This window comes from Rhipicephalus microplus, chromosome 10, assembly GCF_043290135.1.
Source record: "Rhipicephalus microplus isolate Deutch F79 chromosome 10, USDA_Rmic, whole genome shotgun sequence".
Taxonomy (NCBI): Eukaryota; Metazoa; Arthropoda; class Arachnida; order Ixodida; family Ixodidae; genus Rhipicephalus; species Rhipicephalus microplus.
Window position 1 is genome coordinate 75549857 of NC_134709.1, and position 19184 is coordinate 75569040.

The window sequence follows — 19184 nt, forward strand, 5'->3', positions numbered from 1 at the left end:
TCAGCTCGGGGACTCTTGGTTTCACTTGACCAGGAAAAGGCATTCGATCGCCTCGAGCATATAGCTTTATATTTAACGTTTTGTCAGCATTTGCCTTCTCGCAAAACTTTGTTCAGCTTCTCAGAAACGCATACCAAAATATACGCAGCATGTTGTTTCTTGATGGTTTAGAGAGTGCGCCATTTCCTGTTACCCGTGGTGTTTGCCAGGGGTGTCCTTTATCTCCTGCACTTTTTGTACTCAGCCTCGAACCATTCCTTCGTTCGCTAATCCCTGATTCTTACGTTAGAGGCCTTTCTCTTCCCGGTAGTGGTACCGTGACGTTGACAGCATTTGCTGATGACATCACGTTGTATTTGAAAAATGAGGACAGTTTATCTCGTAGCTTAAGACTTTTTGCTACGTATGGCACGATTTCAGGTGCTGCGTTAAAATTTTCAAAATGTCGATATTTATCCATTGGTTCTCCAGATGACTGCCTAAGTCCCTTTTTTGGTCTTAAAAAGTGACTTCATTCACTTTCTGGGGCTTGATTATACTTGCTACGGCATATCAGCCTCCTTGTGGAATTCAGTAGTCGAAGATGTAAAAAGACAAGTCCGGTAAGTACAAGAGTAGGATTTACCGATGCTCCAAAGAAGGCATTTAGCACAGACGGTGTTTTTGCGGCCGTGCATTGTACATATCTCATGTCTTATTGTTCCCAGTACGAGTCACTAGGTCGTTGCAAAACCTCATTGGCCCCATTTTTCTGTTCGGGTAAAACAGAGCTGGTTTGCCGAGCAGCTCTTGGGCAACCGAGAAACTGCGGTGGATTTGCACTCCCATCCGTCTCTGTTCGCTGCCGGCTGCTTGCCCTACGATTCTTACTTCGGCTGTTGCATGGTGATCAGTGCCCCGCGCGTGATATTGCCTGCTATTTTTTAGGCACCAAGTTACGCTATTTGCTACTAGATGCACGCCTTCATTCTGCACAGCAAACACTTAACGTGCCTGAATTTCACTCAACGACAGTAGCATTTTATCGACACACGCAGCAGGTTTGTCCTGATGTGAACATTCTCGAAAGCCACATTGTAAGTACAACGGTGGCTTTTCTGCTTCCTCTGGTTCCTCCAGCCCGTCTAGCACGATCGAAACATGTCTCGTGGAGCACGATAACGGCATAGTTTTTGCCTGGTCACCTCCGTGATTTTATGGGGCGTCTTGGATGGAGAGTACTCCCAACACGGGACAGACTGGAGAAGTGGGGCATGGTCCCATCTTCCACTTGTCCTAACTGCCCGTTACTGGAGTTCAACCAGCATATGTTGCAGCAATGTGTCACTGCAAAAGTGTTTTGGAAGTCACTTAACACTAGTTTTCGTGGCCTAGGTGTTAATCGCTTTGTAACATCTGGTCGCTGCTCGCGTTGTCGCTTTGCACACCTTCTAATAGCCATGGGAGCTTTTTGTTTGTGGCGTAATAGGTGCGAAGCTGTTGCGGCAGGTCATCATCGTCGTGCTCTCTTTCCGATTGTGGAACGCCTCTACTCTGAACTCTTATCGTTTCTGTCGGAGGAATTGTTCTTCCTTGGGGAGGACGAATTTCTGCGACAATGGTCGTGCCGCTTTCTGTCCGCAGATGCCAGACGCGTTCAATTAGTCTTCCACCTGGCCTGGTTCCTATAACCAGGTCACCTGTCAATGTCTGATTAGTGCATGTAATCAGCATGTGTTTACTATTTCTATGTGTTTGTGTATGTCCCATATGGGTGTGAGCTCTTGTATATATGCACTTCATTCTAACGCTGTAAGTTATGTAACTTTTATGAATATTGATACGTGTTCTACATATTTTCAAACATCTTCACCAAGTCTTGTAAATTCTGTACACATTGTCACGGGCTAAGTAGATGCCTGAGGATGACGACGACGAAGTGCTGAACGTGAACGTGCTCGGACTGCAGCAGCGTTGTACGCATTAGCTCGCCAGTGTATTCGCCAGTACGCATTTGCTCGCCAGTGTATACTTTATTCCCCATAACATCAATGGTGGAAGGTGCGGGGCACCACTCGCTATACAGCACAACGAGCTGGATCTTCGCAGCAGACGGCGCATTGCAGCTACCCTGATGACAGACTAGGCTACTAAATGTCACCAAGATCCGTCAGCCCCGCAGCCGATTGTTGTGGTGCAACCTCGTGACCAAGGCCCATTCAACGGCACAAGTGGCATAGACGTCGATGACTGGCTGGTTCTATATCAGCGCGTCAGCAGCAGCAACCATTGGTATCCGACGCTTATGTTGGCGAACATCATCTTCTACTTGCATGGCACGGCAAAACTCTGGTACAAGACACATCAAGAAGAGTTGACTAGCTGGGACGTCTGTAAGCAGAAATTGCGCGATCTATTTGGGAAACCCATCAGACGTCAATTGGCCGCTAAGAAAGAGCTTGCGACTCGTGCCCAGAAATCCACAGAGCCGTACGTCACGTACATCCAGGACGTGTTGGCTTTGTGCCGCAAGGTCGACAAGAACATGCTCGACGAGGACAAAGCGGACACATCTTGAAAGGAATTGGCGATGACGCCTTCAATTTTCTGCTGTGCAAGGACTGCCCGACGGTGGAGTCGGTCATCGAAGCATATCGTCGCTTCGAACAGGCAAAAAGTAGGCGCATAGTTCACCGATTTGACCGCCTTCCTAACACGGCGGCTCCGTCCTCTTGCGAAGATTTGCCCACACTACATAAACCACCAGCGCCAGAAAACGTCACCAGAATAGTCCTTCGGAAACTCGAGGCTATGGCTCCCGCTATGTCTAGCGTCAGGGCGCCAGGACACAACCTCGATGCTGTTTCAATGATGCAGGCCGTGGTGCGCCAAGAGATCGCGAATATGGCACTTCGCCACCTCATCAAAATGCCCCTGCTACTTCCAGCTCGGCTGCAGTCGTTGCGGCTGCCACTCCGAACCGCACGTTCGCGCCACGACAAAACCTAGCTGAATGGCGCACTCATGATGATCAGCCCATATGTTTCACGTGCCGTCGGATGGACACATCGCTCGCCATTGCCGCCGCCGTTGGACCTTATCACCTCGACTGAGCTTCTATGACTGGCGGCCTCACTCTGAAAGTGCACCTTATGCCCCATCCTACCGTGCTGAGACAGGTGCAGAGCATATTCCAGAAAGTCGGACCAGCCGCTCGCCATCGCCCGTGCGTCGTCAGTCCCGCTCACCCCAACCCCGCTGTTCTCGGTCTCCCTACGACCGTCGCTCGGAAACCTAGCCGGTGCGGCCCCCGGAAGTGACGCTGCACACACTACTCGGACTGCAAATCCTCTGATTACTCTCTACCAGCGTTGCAATCTTCTTACAATTCTCGTTGATGGTTTACCTGTAACTGCTCTTATTGATACCGGTGCACAAATATCTGTGTTGAGCTCAGACCTCCACCGCCGCCTCCCAAAATTTCTGACGCCTGCGATTGCACCTACCGTTCGTACAGAGGATGGGAGTACTCCTGTTGTGCTTGGAATGTGCACTGCGCGATTAACGATTTCTGAGCATCAAACTTCAGTTCTGTTCGCTGTACTGGAAAATTACCCTCATGACCTCATCCTTTGACTCGACTTTCTGACTTCACACGCTACGCTCATTGACTGTTCCAAAGGTCTTCTTCGGCTCGAACTACCATCCTACTCAGAGACTGTCTCTACCAGCCCACCTCGTCTACGCTCTGTCGATTTCCTCAGACTTCCGGCGCAAGCTGCAGTCCAAGTCGAACTCTCGCCATATCCTCCAGTACCCGATTGTGATTATGTTGCTGCCCCAATTTCTGACGTGGCCATGACACGCAATGTTGCACTCCCCAACACGGTGGTTTTCGTTAAGGACAACCAAACTTCATTTCCCGTCCTCAATTTCGGCTTCTCAGCGAAAGTTATTCCTCGCGGCATGTCACTTGCGCATCTGACACCACTGGTCGACCACACACTTTCCGCCCTTACAACCGATTCGCCACCCGATTTTTCATCAACGTCGCTCTCTTCACGTTCCGGTTCCAACCTTTTCAAGCCAATGCAATCTGACAAGCTCACATCTGAAGAAGTCTCTGCTTTCTGCCATGTGCTTGCTTCTTATCAGGACATCTTTGACTTCGGTGACCGTAATTTGGGCCAGACATCCGTGGTAACCCATCGCATCGACACCGGCGATGCTCGACCCATTCGCCGACGATCCTACCGTGTGTCAGCCCCGGAGTGTGCTATTACACAGCGAGAACTCAATAAAATGCTTGATAAGGGCATAATCGAACCCTCATCTAGTCCCTGGTCCTCACCCGTTGTACTTGTTGAAAAGAAGAACAATAGCTGGAGATTCTGTGTTGATTACCGCCATCTCAACCATATTACCAAGAAATGTGTCTATCCCCTACCGCGCATAGATGATGCACTCGATTGCTTGCACGGTGCTAAATATTTCTCTTCAATACACCTTCGCTCAGGCTACTGGCAGATCACTGTGAACGACAAAGACAGAGAGAAGGCGGCCTTCATGACTTCTGATGGACTTTATCAGTTAAAGATGATGCCCTTTGGATTATGCAATGCCCCCGCGACATTTGAGCGCATGATGGACTCTCTCCTTCGAGGTATGAAGTGGACCATCTGTCTCTGTTATTTTGACGACGTTATTGTTTTTTCGACTACTTTCGACGACCATCTTACCCGTCTGTCTACAGTGCTTGATGTTTTTCGACGTGCCAACTTGCAACTTAACTCATCCAAATGCCGCTTTGGGCACTGTCAAATCTGCGTACTCGGCCATCTTGTTAACGCTGCGGGCGTTCAACCAGACCCTGCGAAAGTCCGAGCAGTTCGCAACTTCCCCACACCCCACTCAGCCAAGGACGTCCGAAGTTTTCTGGGACTGTGCTCCTATTGCCGTCGTTTTGTCGAGAAGTTTGCTGAAGTAGCCCGTCCTCTAACCTGCCTCCTCAAAACGGATGTCGCGTTCACCTGGGGCCAACAGCAAGCAAACGCCTTCTCGTCGCTCGTCGACATTTTCACCAATCCACCAGTCCTAGCACACTTCGACCCATCTGCCGCCATGGAGCTTCGTACTGACGCCAGTGGCCGCGGCATAGGCGCAGTACTGGCGCAGCGGCAACAAGGCATGCACCGCGTTGTCGCGTATGCAAGCCGACTGTTGTCGCACTCGGAACAAAATTATTCCATCACAGAGCGCAAGTGCTTAGCTCTCGTCTGGGTCATTGCGAAATTCCGACCGTACCTGTAGGGCCGACCATTCTCAGTTATTACGGACCACCATGCGCTTTGCTGGCTCTCCTTACTCAAGGACCCTACGGGACGCCTTGGTCGTTGGGCGCTGCGCTTACAAGAGTACACTTTTTCCGTGTCCTAAAAATCCGGACATCTTCACAAGGATGCCGACTGCTTGTCCCGTTACCCAGTCGATTTCCCTGACACGAAGGAAGATGAAGAAGAGGCCCTCGTTCTTTGAATTACCGACTTCACCGACATAGCTGCTGAACAACGCCGCGACCCCTCTTTGTGTGCTATTATCAATGGCCTGCACTCTACCCACCCTGATCACTCCTTACAACTGTTCGTTCTTCACAACGACATCTTGCACTGCTACAACGCCTGCCCTGATGGTGCTGAGCTTTTACTCGTTGTTTCTGTGCATCTTCGCTGAGACGTTTTGGCCCAGCTGCATGATGCTCCCACCGCTGGACACCTAGGGGTGCCACGCACGTATGACCGCATTCGCCGCCGATTCTTTGGCCTGGCCTCTACCGTTCTGTGCGACAGTACGTTGTGGCATGCGACCTCTACCAGCACCGAAAGACACCTGCTCTGAGGCCTGCTGGTACCCTCCAGCCCATTGAAGTACCAGTTGAGCCATTTTTTTGAGTCGGCCTCGATGTTCTAGGACCTTTTTCCGTGTCGGCCACCGGTAATAAGTGGATTGCTATTGCTACCGACTACGCAACGCGGTATGTTGTTACACGGGCCCCAGTCACCAGCTGCGCTACTGATGTAGCCGATTTCCTTCTTCATGACATCATTCTGCGTCATGGCGCTCCTCGTCAATTGATCACCGACCGCGGTAGCTGTTTTCTATCTAAAGTAGTCGACGAGCTCCTGCGATCCTGCTCTACCCACCACAAGTTCACTACAGCGTACCATCCGCAAACCAACGGCCTCACGGAACGCCTCAACCGTACCCTGATGAATATGTAAGCGATGTAAGTCTCCAAGGATCACAAGAATTGGGACATCAACTTACCTTTTGTTACCTTCGCATACAACAGTTCACGTCATGATAAAGCTGGATTTTCACCTTTTTACCTACTGTTTGGTTATGACCCGCCTTTGCCCATGGACTCCATGCTCCAATCTGACGCCCCCTCATCGACTTCTTATGCTGGTGATGCCCTGGCCTGAGCTGACATCGCCCGCCATGTCGCCCGGGATCATTTATGTGCCTCGCAGCTTAACCAGAAGAGTGCTTACGATCGCCGGCACCGCGACGTACAGTACTCTCCGGGGTCGCTCGTCTTGCTGTGGTTACCATCACGTCGTGTTGGTATCTGCGAAAAACTGATGTCCCGTTACGTTGGCCCCTACCACATCATACGCAAGGTCACCAGCGTGACCTATGAGATAGCTCCACTCCATACCACGCCAGTACCAGCTTCAGTCCCGACCGATATAGTGCACGTCTCACGGCTTAAACCATACTACTCACGCCTCGAGAATCGGTCGCACCGGGACGGTGCTTCTGCCGCCGGCGGGTCATGTCACGGGCTAAGTAGATGCCTGAGGATGACGACGACGAAGTGCTGAACGTGAACGTACTCGGACTGCAGGAGCGTTGTACGCATTAGCTCGCCAGTATATTCGCCAGTACGCATTTGCTCGCCAGTGTATACTTTATTCCCCGTAACATCCCCATGACAATTAATCACCATGTACACTGTCCATATTGTGATTAGTGTATATGTGTAGTGTATGTAGTTATTAGTACCATGGACTATGGACATCCTATGGACTTGGACACTTTTTTTAAATGTGTAATATATGTTGCGTTGAAAAAATAATTATTTACAGCATGTACAGAACACAGAGGCTTCATACCATTCCAGTAACAGGGCACATACACTTCGGCACATGTATGTTGTGCTTTGTTTTTGTTTGTTATTGTGCCTGTCGTACAGATGCTCATTCCTTATGTTTGTTGCGTGCCATGATAGAATAAACTTTTTCTAAACACTTACTTTCTGGCGTTTGGTGACCAGCATATTTCAAGTAAGCATGCAATGGCAGTCGCAGCACAGAGACATTTTTGTTGAGTTTATAATGTGCATTGGTGCTTTTGTCATGTGGAAGCGGAGGGGACTGGCATGCCTGTGGGAATGCCCTCAGAGGGCCATGTTTCCTCTGCTACATCGCTTAAGAACCATGATGCTAACGCATCTGAACGAACAGTTATTCATTCTGGGGGAGGAAGCTTTCCTCATGCGGTGGTAGACACGATTTATTATTTTCAGAAAGAACAAAGTGCCCATCCCTTGCCTTCATTAGTGAGAAGGTAGGCTTGTGTTTGCGTATTCACTGAACCTGTATTTAGTATTGTATATTACTTATTTATTCTTATACGCATTTCTTAAATGTTGAATTTCGTTTTTTTCATGAACTGTACGTACCCCTGCAAATAGTTTTTTTTATGCAAGTTAGTATTTTTGTTTACAGGTACCAACAATTTCTGTTGTGCATTTGAATATCTATTAAGATGTATTATAGCGTGTCGTGTGAACGAACAATGTAACACATAAATGTCTTTTGTGTATGTATGATTTTTTCAGAAATGAAATTCTCCTAAACATGGGTGTCCATTGTCTTGAGCCATTTATATGTGCTCTGAAAGGGGACTCGCGTGTCCGAGGTCTTGCGCTTTTGGGCAGCAGTTTCGTAAAAGTTACGGATTTAGGGGCGAAGCTCCTTATAGCGGCACCCGTTCGTCCCTCGTAGTCGTAGTCGTAGTGTGTAACAAGTGTTACATTTTGACCTCCAAGGTGGTGCCGGTCGGGGATTTCACCTGTGCGTTGTTGAATGAAAAAAATTCGCTGCGTGCGTGTTAACTAAAACACGAATGCTCCTGTCTCTCATTCCCCATTAGCAGCCATTGCAATGTACATTGAGCACTATCAGACAAGAAAGGGTTACTGCGTTATACTAGCTGGGTGTAACCTCAGTTTTAGAAAGGTTTAGCGAGCGTTGAGCCGCAGTGCCATGAATACAATGAACTAGTATATACCATGAACTTGAGGTAATTAAAGGTGGGAAGTATATACGAAGCGCAAGCCGTAAGAAAGCAAAAGCCGAATTCTCCTGTCTCTCATTTCCCATTAGCAGCCATTGGCATGTAAATTGGGCACTATCTGACCGGAAAACGTTGCTACGTTATACTCGCTGGGCGTAACCTCCTTGGCTTTGAAAAGATTTACCGAGCGTTGGGCCTCAGTGCCATGAATACAGTGAACAAGTATATACCATGAACTGGAGGTGGTTAAAGGTGAGAAGTAGACCCGAAGGGCAAGCCGTAAGAAAGTGTGCGTGTGCTACCTCTTGTTTAGTTCTTGGAATGTACGCTGGATGGCGGTGCTTCTAAACGGGGACTATATGATAAAAAGATGCGAGATGGTGGTACTTGGAGTGTTGAATAGATGGACGAACGGACAAACGGACAGATACATGGATGGACGCATGAACGGACGCACGGGCGGATGCATAGCAAAAGTACGGACGGACGCACGAACCGACGCACGCCACCAATGGGTGGATGGACGCATGGATGGTCACACAGACGGACGCATGGACGGAAGGAAGCAAGTACGAATGGACGGACGAATGCTTCGCCCCACTTTGCATCATTCACTTCGTGGATATGCTGCCATTTTTCGCTTACGACATAACTCTGTTCTTTCTTAGCTGAAGATAGTCTTTCACATAGCCTTCGTTTATTCTTTCAGTATGGTGCTATTTCAGGTGTAGCGCTGAAATTCTCGTAATTCACGTACTTGTTTATTGGCTGTCCAAACTCCAGACCATGGCCGGACTGGAGGAGCGGCATGCGCGCATTCTCTTGCGGCCTGCGCTTCGTGTCTAGTTCCCACCTTTCACCGCCGCTAGTTCGTGGCACTGCGGCCCAACCCTCGATAAACCTTGTTAAAACCAAGGAGGTTACACCCCGCGAGTTCAACCTGGCAACTTCTCTGGTCTGATAGTGCTCTAAGTGCGTCTTTATGTTACTAGTCTTCTTTCATAGGCCTGAAATTCTAGGCAAACTTTGTTGGAGATTAAGTCACCAATATTCGTCTCTGTAAGTTATTTCATCAGAAGCAACTATCTTAAATTAATGCTGATGCTGACACTGATGCTGATAAACTCTGATGGATGGCGCTTACCCACAAAGGGGGATGAGCCAAGAACCGGGCGGCAGGATACCTAATTGAAACTAAACTGGAAATGAAGCCACTCTGAAAAAGTAGCTTAAATAATACTACCATGCATGACTAACGTGCGCGGGTTTCTTCCTCGTTTCTAATTCAAACACGTGCGGCTGGTTAGAAGCGAGGCGTCGACTGAGAGCTACGCTGTGTGTCTAGTTACAACCTTTACCGCCGCTAGTTCATGGCGCTGTGCCCCCACCCTCACCTGCAACGTGATGTGAAGAATGTGCCTTTTTTTTTTCTCTCTCTTTAGGTGCACAGGCCGTAAAAAGTGCGCGCGTGCCGCTCTTCTAGCCCGGCTGTGTCCAGACCAATCTCCGCTTCCCCTCTTCATTCAGCTGCGTCTCTTCCAAATTTCAGATATTCTATACAACCACTGTGGCATCTGTAACTCTTTTTGGGTAAACGATCTCGACGAAGTAAAAGAAAAAGTTGAGGACTCACGGAATTTGGACTTTTTGTTTCTTGAGTGGAAAGGTACCTTCTGCGGGTAATATGGTACTTTTCTCGCGTCGTGCAACCACCTTTACGTATTGTAAGATCACTGGAGTCTAATGTGTAATCCTTCTTTTGGTCCGGTGGCACTGAGTTGGTTTGTAATGCGGGGCTAGGAAAACAGCGTTTCCAGGAAGGCTTTGCTTTCCCTTCAGTGTCAATACGCTGCTGTCTACTGGCACTGCGCTTCTTGTTGCGCCTCGTACAAGGAGAGGAATTCCCCGCGTGAACTCTGGCATATTTTCTAGGCACTCATCTTCGGTATTTGATGCCTAATGTGCACCTTAATTGAGGCCCACAAAACACTCCCTTCGTTTTATGCAACAGCTGTCGCATTTTGTCGTCATATGCCGTCGACTTGTCCTGATGTAGATGTGTTGGAAACTCCTATCGTTGACAGAACAGCCGCTTTGTTGCTCCCGGTAACTCCTCCGGCAGCCCGCACCCGCTCTAGTCGTGTGTCTTGGAGTGCGCTAACGGCATCATTTCTGCCTGGCCACCTCCGGGACTTCATGTTACGGTTGTGGTGGGGTGTTCTTCTTATCCTTGATCGCTTCGAAAGGTAGAGAATGGTCCGGTCAGCAACATGCCCGAACTGCTCTCTATGGGAAACAAATAAGTATGTTTTAAGAGAATGCGTCTTTTCTCGTGTAGTTTCTGGAGGGCCGTAAATGCTGGATATTGTGGCCTGGGAGTAAAATCGCTTTGTTTCTTCTGGGTGTTGTTCTCGAGGCCACTTCCTCTGACTTCTCATTGTTGCTGGTGCCTACTGTCTTTGGCGCAACCACTGTGAGGCAGTTGCCTCAGGTCATCACGGTCGCACACTATTCCCGATTTTGAAGTGACTGTACTGCATGTGTTTTATCGGAGAAACCCTACTTTCTTGCTGAAGAGGAATTCCTTCGACACTGGTCCTGCCCATTTGTGTTTGTCTGCGAAAGACGTGTAAAGCTGCTTTTCAGTCATGCCTGGTTTTGGTTGGTTAATGTTTGTTGAACACTCGTCGCACAAATACCTGGTAAATACTATGTAAATACCTAACATGGATATTTACGTTTCATTTGTGTGTCCTTCATTTGCCATGTAATGTGCATATGTAGAGATATTTTTTGTAACAATGTTTGGTGTCTCTTTGCATGTTGTGTTCCACCACGATGTTCTGTTGCATTGCAATTGGTGTTCACGGCTCGAGAAAATAAATTTCTCTAAACACGGATCTGAGGCCCCCGGGATGGCTTTATGCTCTCCAATAGTAGAGTACCTAGTACTCTAACTCGTTAACCACTTTTTAAAAAAAAACAGGCACATGCCACTGAAGTGTTTTTTTTACACCAGTTAGCTGTACTCACCTGAAGTGTTGTTACTAGTATGCAATAAAGCTTCCCTGTTTCCACCGAATATAAAAATGCTTGGTAACCATGACTTCATTGTTGGAAGATGATTGTCACAAGAACCTACAAACGAGTGAAAGAGTGTCTACCCATTGTATTTACTCTGCTTTATCAACTTTCTTTCCAACAGAATCGTGGCTATAGGCTGCTTGGTGCCCATGTAGTAAAGACAGTGCGCGAAAACTCTTAAGTTCAATTATTCACCACGGAGGGCAAGAAATCGAGTTCCACCTTGATGCACAACTATCTACTCACAAAATTTGAGGGTATACAGCAAGAGCACAGTAACTGAGTGACTCTACTGAGACTTCTTTAACTGTGTGGGGGAGTAGAGCAGAGTTGCCGCGGAACTTACTCTTTCCTTGAAGGCAGAGTAAAAGAGAGTGTGAACTCTCTGCTACAAAGGTGGAGTTCTTAATTTATGCAACTCTCGTGCCGACAAGACATGAATGGGGTCTGGCATTCTGTCCTTCTGGCATTCTGGCATTCTGCCCACCGCTCTCATGCCTAGTTCACACTGAAACATCCGCTTTCTACAGCGACCGAAATTCCCCTGCCGCCGAAACGCAGCGTCGTTAGCACTGTACGCACCCCGCCCCGCCGAATATGCCATCTACTACGGGGCGAACGCGGGATGGATGCGCTGTCACCCGGTTGTTGCCGCGGCTCGCAAACACTACGCTATACGGTGGTGTATACTTCAACGATTCTCGTACGCAAGAAGCAAAAAAAAGACAGTACTGCTTACTTTGCTGGCAAGTGGCTGTCTTGTTGTGCACGAAGAGCAGAAAAACCACCGACGCCAGCGGCATTGGTGGGTACGTTTTGCTCTGCAAGACCGCAACAAGTTCGGTCATCTCTTTCACGAAATACGGAGGTGAAGTAGGCACCGAGTAGGTTAAACTCCCGTTGGTTTCAACATTCACTTACGTGCACTGCCGCATATCAAGTGAGTAGGGCTTGGCCGCCATTTTTCAAAATTCCTTGACTAGCGCTCCTATTGGTTCGCGGTGACCGATTGGGCGGCAGACGCCGCAAAAATCGGTCCGAGAGCGATCGGCGCGGAGAGGGCCATTTCGGCGGATCTCGCCGCGCTGAACCGGATTCGAAGCACTTTCGGCGGCCGGAATGCTCAGTGTGAACGCGGCCTCAGTGCCAGTGCCTCGCTGTAATCTTACTTTTCATTTGTTGGCCACAAGTTCAGCCCAAATGAACAGTTTCATCTTCGATCTGTAGTCGACTCTCTTCGCCCCGCCGTGGTGGTCTAGTGGCTAAGGTACTGACCCGCAGGTCGCGGGTTCAAATGCCGGCTGCGGCAGCTGCATTTCCGATGGAGGCGGAAATGTTGTAGGCCCATGTGCTCAGATTTGGGTGCACGTTAAAGAACCCCAGGTGGTCAAAATTTCCGTAGTTCTCCACTACGGCGTCTCTCATAATCATATGGTGGTTTTGGGACGTTAAACCCCACGTATCAATCAATCAATCAGTCGACTCTCTTTGGTGACGTGACAATAATAATTGATTGATTGATTATTATGTGGGGTTTAATGTCCCAAAACCTTCATATAAATATTAGAGACGCCGTAGTGGACGGCTCTGAAAATTTCGACCACCTGGGGTTCTTTCACGTGTGCCCAAATCTAAGCATACAATCTTACAGCATTTCCACCTTCATCAGAAATGCAGCCGCCGCAGCCGAGATTCGATCTCACGACCTGCGGGTCAGCGGCAGAGTACCTTAGCCACTACACCATCGCGGCAGTGACACTTATATAATAGAGATACTTAGCTCCCGAAGTGCAACTTGCAATCTGAGCTGTTGCACGGAGATGATTTGATATGTGGGGTTTAACGTCCCAAAACCACCATATGATTATGAGAGACGCCGTAGTGGAGGGCTCCTGAAATTTCGACCACCTGGGGTTCTTTAACGTGCACTGCTACGCGGAGAAAATGGTAACGCAAAGACTTCAGCTAGTAAATCATGCCAAGAATGAGTGTCTCTGGGGGAAACTTTGCAGGTGTAAAAAGAAGAGAGCAGGAAAAAATATTTATTAGTCCAGATTTATATTACAAGCTATATCAACTCAAATATGTGTCTAAATATGCGGCTAATGTGATGATGTGTTTTTGGGTCTATTTGCCGTAAATTATATATTGTACGAAAATTCTCATATGAAAGACTACAACAAAAGTATGTGTTTTTTTAACTATTCGCTGAAACTAAGGAATCAGGTAGAAGACGTGGGCAGATGTTAAGTATATACAATCACGAAGTAGTGATAATGTCAGCAAGACTTCGGCTGCCACATTAAGTGATGCTGGCTGTAGAGCTCACTTACAATGACACAAGTACTTAGAAGAAGTCTGTGCAAACTGTTAAATCAATGTATCTGCAAACAACAACTTGAGAATGTGTGGTGTGAAAAAATGCTGCGAGATTTACTGTTTATCTTCGCGATGAAGTATTATGCCTTTTCTTTATCCAGCTTAAATGGCAGGTTGGTAATACTCTCTACTCTGCATCCATATAAAGAAACAAAAATGCTGTTGCTTTTCACACGCAAAACACGTTGTGGTGCAAGTCGGCGATGCACAGTATTATCACGCGTCAAGTATCTCATGTGTCTCTAAATAAATATCAGGCACCCGTTTTCTCAACTGTTTTGGTGTGTGGAAAAATGATCCTTGGAAAACGTTCATGAACAAAAACTGTGCGGCTTTCCTCATTTGCTTAAGAAAATTTTAGTCGAACGCTCGACCTTTTTTCGCACTTCGTTTATTACACATTTTCGCAACTATCACTGAGAAACTTTTGTTGATTATTAGGCACAATAACATACGCTTTGAAATTCCCCTTCGACACAAATAAACCAAGACAACACTGAATAATTTACGGAAATTAGTATTTCTATTCACCGTTGATCGGAGATATCATGTGTATTCAGGTGTTGCAGTAATCATTTACTTTCTAGGTGAGATTATTTGTGTCACAAGCGGTAGAAAGCAGGCTAGCACGAAAAGGGGTTTTGTTGTTGCATGAGTAAGGACCATATGTTTTCCGGAAACAACTAAAGAAAACCATACAAACGCACCGTGTGGTGACGGAGAGAGAGAACGCACACATGCATAGAGAACACGCGCTTTTCAGCCCGAGCACAGTGAGAGCGGAATAAACATGCTTCTAACACAGATACGGGCAAGTACATGAAAGAAACAGGGCCTGGGCGTGCTTTCGAGAGATGGAGATATCGCGTAGAGAAGGACGCAGGGGGCTCTATGAGACAATGCCTGCATGCGCGCTGCGAGCACATATTAACATTTCATAATGAAAAAAAGTGGTGCACGAGTTATTACGCCTTTCTCTGCATTCATTGGGTGCAAAAAGGGACGCACACTGAGAGGGTTTTAATCCTCAGTACACACTTGTAACACATTCACATATGTGTGCAGTATGGGGTTGTTCCTGCATATTACTAATTAATTATGAATCTTTTATTTTGATGCTGTGCGCGATTTGAGCTACATTTTTTGTACCGCCTAGGCCCGCATTTTCTAAATTTTTTTGTGAAAGGTGAACGTCCCTGTTCTGTTCTGTTCCCTTCTAACTGCTTTACTGTGGAGAAGTTGAGGTCTATAGTGCCTCGGCTATATGCTCTATATCAATTAGTTTCGCAGTGCAAAAACCGTAAAAGAATACTACTGAACTCTCCCGTTTCGAGATCACTTTACCCAAAGTACTTATGTCGCTCTCTTAAGCGTACTACCCCTATGATGCTCTATGCAAAAACTTAATTCTGCCTTTTTCCATGAAGTCGAATTCACGCTCGCATCACAGCGCGCCGTAAGTATGAAGTGGTCGCAACGTATGGGCATCTAGAGTGTTCTAGAAACCTACAAAAGACAAGAAGTTTCGCGATAACTGAATGAAATTGGTGTTAGGACAGTAGTATATAGATTCATGATCTTTTATACTAGTTTCTCCAGGTTCAACATGTAGAGGAGAGGACACTGAAGACATCCAAAGTACTTGTCCAGTGCATCATTGTTCTTTGTCTCTCCTTCTTTCAATCCACGCTGTTTCCTGGCAATACCGAGCTCCAATATTGTATTTTAATTCACGCCAGTGAACTTGAACCTGTTCATTTAGTTTGACGAGTTGCCATAAAGTCAGATGAGTCCTTATTTTTTGAAATTTAGAAGGTCAGATGGCATGAAATATTTTTAAAAAGGAGCATGCGGAAAGTACGATTCTCGGACGCGTGTGATGTTCCACTTTAGCGTAACGAGCTTTTGAGGGCAGGCAAGGGTCACACTGCAAAGGTGAACTCCTTTCCGTGGCATTAATGGCAGAGGTATGTCGGTAACAGCCCCTCGACCTACATTAGACCTACATTACACGTAGCAGCCGTGGTTAGATATATCGATTATTTAATACACCCACAGGGCCTCGAGCTCTCGAATACCCATTGTGAAACGGCTCGCTCTCATTGTTGAAAAGAGTGCACCCCCTATCGAATATAACGACCATCATCCCTGCCGGCTCATGTCAGACTTAGCCGCTTAAACGAACGTTTCTGGTGGCACCTTTCTCTCGGTATTGTTTGAGGCAGTTTGCTGCACAGTCTTACCACGTATTCAAAGTGTTAATGGGTAAAAGTTTTATTCCAAACAATCAAACGAAAAAAGAGACGCGGTTTTCGAGCGCCAGAAAGACATTCACAGTTGATGAAATTCGGGCACATTTCTGACAGATCTTTGTAACTGATGTTAGTGTGTCCACAGTTTGTCATTATATTATATATAAGTGAATGTTACCTTTCTACCTAAATGTACAAGTTCATTAGCCACCACAATAATAGATTGAGTGATTTCTGAATAGATTTAATGCTTAATATTATCGTTTTATTCCTATGAATGTCAAGCTGACTGTAATTAAAGCACGTCTAATTGGCTGTGAACTGTTGAAGCATACAGCACCAGTGTTTTTCTGAAGCTACTTTACGTCTGAGAAAGGCAACACTTGCGGCTTGGTTAGTAGTATATGGAGATAGGGAGAAGTGGAGTGAGGGCTCAAAGACACTATACACGTCTATACCTGTAGTGTCCGCTTCATTTCTTCTTCAAACGCGTGTACAAACAAGCCTGCAACGATGGGCGTGCAGCTACACTGCCGTCACCATCCAGACTGCCGGTGACCCCGTCTTCGGAGGAAAATGTCATTTACAAGAGTGGAACTATGATTCTTTAGTCACTGATGTGATCGGTTGTCGTGCTTCGGTCGTGAACTTCTTCATTTATAGCCTGCTATAGAACAAATGGTCTTGTTCCAGTCGCATGGATGGCGGATGTGCCTTAAGGTGGGCGGATTCATGTATAGAGAAAAATCCGCTAAAGCTAGCGCAGAACGCTTGGTTGCCCACTTTAGAGTCGTCTTGCACGGTGTTTTGGTATTGGAGAGTTCAGAAGCGCGCGTTGCAGGCGAACAAATTATTAAACCAAGAAAAGAAGTGTTGTCCCGAAATTCAGACGGAAACGTCTGTTCTGCACCATTGCTAGCGACAGACTGCTACTGAAATATGTTTCTTCGTTTCCTTGCAGTCTCGCTGCGTAAATCTCTCGAAAGTGCGTTCATGCTCAGATGGCGTGATGCATGGGATTATCAGACAGTTGAGGCGCTTTAAAGTTGCGCATTCTAGCTCTAGTGCCTTCTCTATCGCATACTTCTGCGATTAACAGCACTATAGCAAAGTCATTTTGCAAGAAAAACCTTGCGAAGTTGTATTTTAGTCTTTGAGTTCTACGTCGTCGTTTGCGTCAGTCCGAATATTGCGGGAGTATATTTGGTGCATGAATCGCACAAATGACGACGTTCCCGTACAAACCGCATCACCGATTCTTTCTTTTTTCACGCTGTATATGTATGCATGTAAGGCACGTATTACGTCTGAAAAGTGCATTCATGGTTGCCATGAAGCTTCAGCATGTGATTGCGACCAATTAAAAAAACCACAGCATCTCGATGGAGTGCATGGTGATGAGTGGGACGGAGCAACCGTCAGTCCATGTGCGCTGCCGTGCATCCGTTCGTTCTTGCTGCCGTCTGTCCGCGCGTCCATCTGTGCTACCCAAGGAGGTTTAAAAAAAACTTCTGGAGTGGAAGCGCCTGCCCTCTGGTGACGCCGACGGCCGCCATGTTGCTCCAGGCAAAAAACGTGCCGTCGGTCGTTTGGGCTCCCGCCGTTCGCGCCACTGAACAACAGTTGTCGCGTTTGTCCCTCGTTCTTTTGTTCTGTGCGGATTTTGTGCAGTTCTAAAGGAAGTTGACACGATTCCGGACGTTATGGTGAGCTCGTGTGTCACCTTCGGCTGCACTAATCGTGCGAAGCAGAAGCCAGGAATCACTTTTCACGTGTAAGTACGCGGGAAAAAGCACTTTCAATCGCTTGTCTCCTTCGGCGCGCTACCTCATTCGAGAAGCGCGGTCTCAGCTGAAAACTTACTTTCATTAGCATTTTTCAGCTGGCGAGTAGAAGTTGAATAACCTATTTTGTGCGTGTGGTACCGCAGGTTTCCGAAAGACAAGACGCTGCGTGACGCATGGCAGCGTGCTGTTCGGAGGGATGGCTGGGAGCCTAAGAATGCGGACGTTCTCTGCTCGGAGCACTTTGAAGCCAACTGCTTCGACAGGACGGGCCAAACGACCAGACTGCGACCAGGGAGCATTCCTACCATTTTTCCTGCGTTCTCTGCGCATCTCCAGAAACCAGTGAGTACCATCACGAATGTACATTTTCGTTACGGTAAATAGGCTATAGATTTCCGAATGTGTAGGCACAGTTTCTCGTTTTCTACGTGCTGTTCAAAATCACACCACTCTCTGACAAAGCGCACGTCACGTACACTTACTTGTCCATTTTTTTTTTCACTGTGCGTGCATAAATACGGGCACGCTAAACTTCCGCACCGAAACTATAAAAAGATCCCCGAGGTAGTAATCCCGTTTCTAGTCAGTCTAAGCAGTGGGTGGGACCATTATACCCGGCTTCTGAACTTTGGAGCATAACTGATTTTTTTTCTTGCAGGCGAAAAGAAAGCGAGAGGCCCCTAAGTGTCGGACTGCGCTGTCACCTGTCGTCAGTGCTGAGGCAGCGGTTGAAATGCCATCTGAGCCTTCTTCGCCGGCGAAGGATTGGTACCGTTCCAAGGCAGAGGAGTCTGCACAAGAGGTTCTCCAACTAAAGAAGAAAGTTAAGACACTGCAGCAATCCAAAAGAAGGCTAAGCAAGCGGTGTGATGCGTCAGAAAATTTGATCAAGGAGCTAAAAGAGAGGAAACTTTTGTCAGAAAAAGGCCTTGAAGTCTTTGAAGCAACTTTCTCGCCTGAAATTCAACAGCTTCTTGTCCGAGCCCATGGCGCCATCGAAAGACGTCTTGAAGATCTGCCACACTGTGGAGAAAGGGCTTCGTGCCCTACAGGTTCAATGTAAGGACCTAAAATCGTTGCATGCAAGCAGTGATCGCCTCATGGTAGAGGTGTTAACGGAGGTGTTTGAACAAGCATTATTTTCTGAGTTAGAGCCTCATGTGTTGGACTGCGATCCACTCGACAATCACATCTACGTTTTGGTGAAAAAGATTGCCTACCTGTATATAACAATCAGGCTTCACCACATTTCCAAAGAAATCAACCGCAAGAACTCGCGCAGTGGGGTACGAACCCAGCTGACAAGGACTATTATATTTAAAAATCTGTAAGGTACAGTTGA

General features: G+C 47.2%; 1 protein-coding gene across 1 annotated transcript; it reads left to right on the forward strand.

Moving 5' to 3' along the window:
* Nucleotides 1–17658: 17658 nt before the first annotated feature.
* Nucleotides 17659–18905, forward strand: LOC142774300 (THAP domain-containing protein 2-like). The gene is made up of 3 exons (XM_075874698.1): nucleotides 17659–17829; nucleotides 17986–18184; nucleotides 18501–18905. Exons 1-3 carry the CDS (start codon nucleotides 17759–17761, stop codon nucleotides 18903–18905), a joined length of 675 nt encoding a protein of 224 aa, XP_075730813.1. The 5' UTR covers nucleotides 17659–17758.
* The last annotated feature ends 279 nt before the right edge of the window (nucleotides 18906–19184 follow it).

Excerpts from the sequence above, each read along its gene's own strand:
- LOC142774300 (XM_075874698.1), top strand. The coding sequence starts at position 17,759 with ATGGTGAGCTCGTGTGTCACCTTCGGCTGCACTAATCGTGCGAAGCAG. Across the intron at positions 17,830-17,985 it reads CCAGGAATCACTTTTCACGT|GTTTCCGAAAGACAAGACGC; the intron begins GTAAGTACGCGG and ends GTGGTACCGCAG. Across the intron at positions 18,185-18,500 it reads CTGCGCATCTCCAGAAACCA|GCGAAAAGAAAGCGAGAGGC; the intron begins GTGAGTACCATC and ends TTTTTCTTGCAG.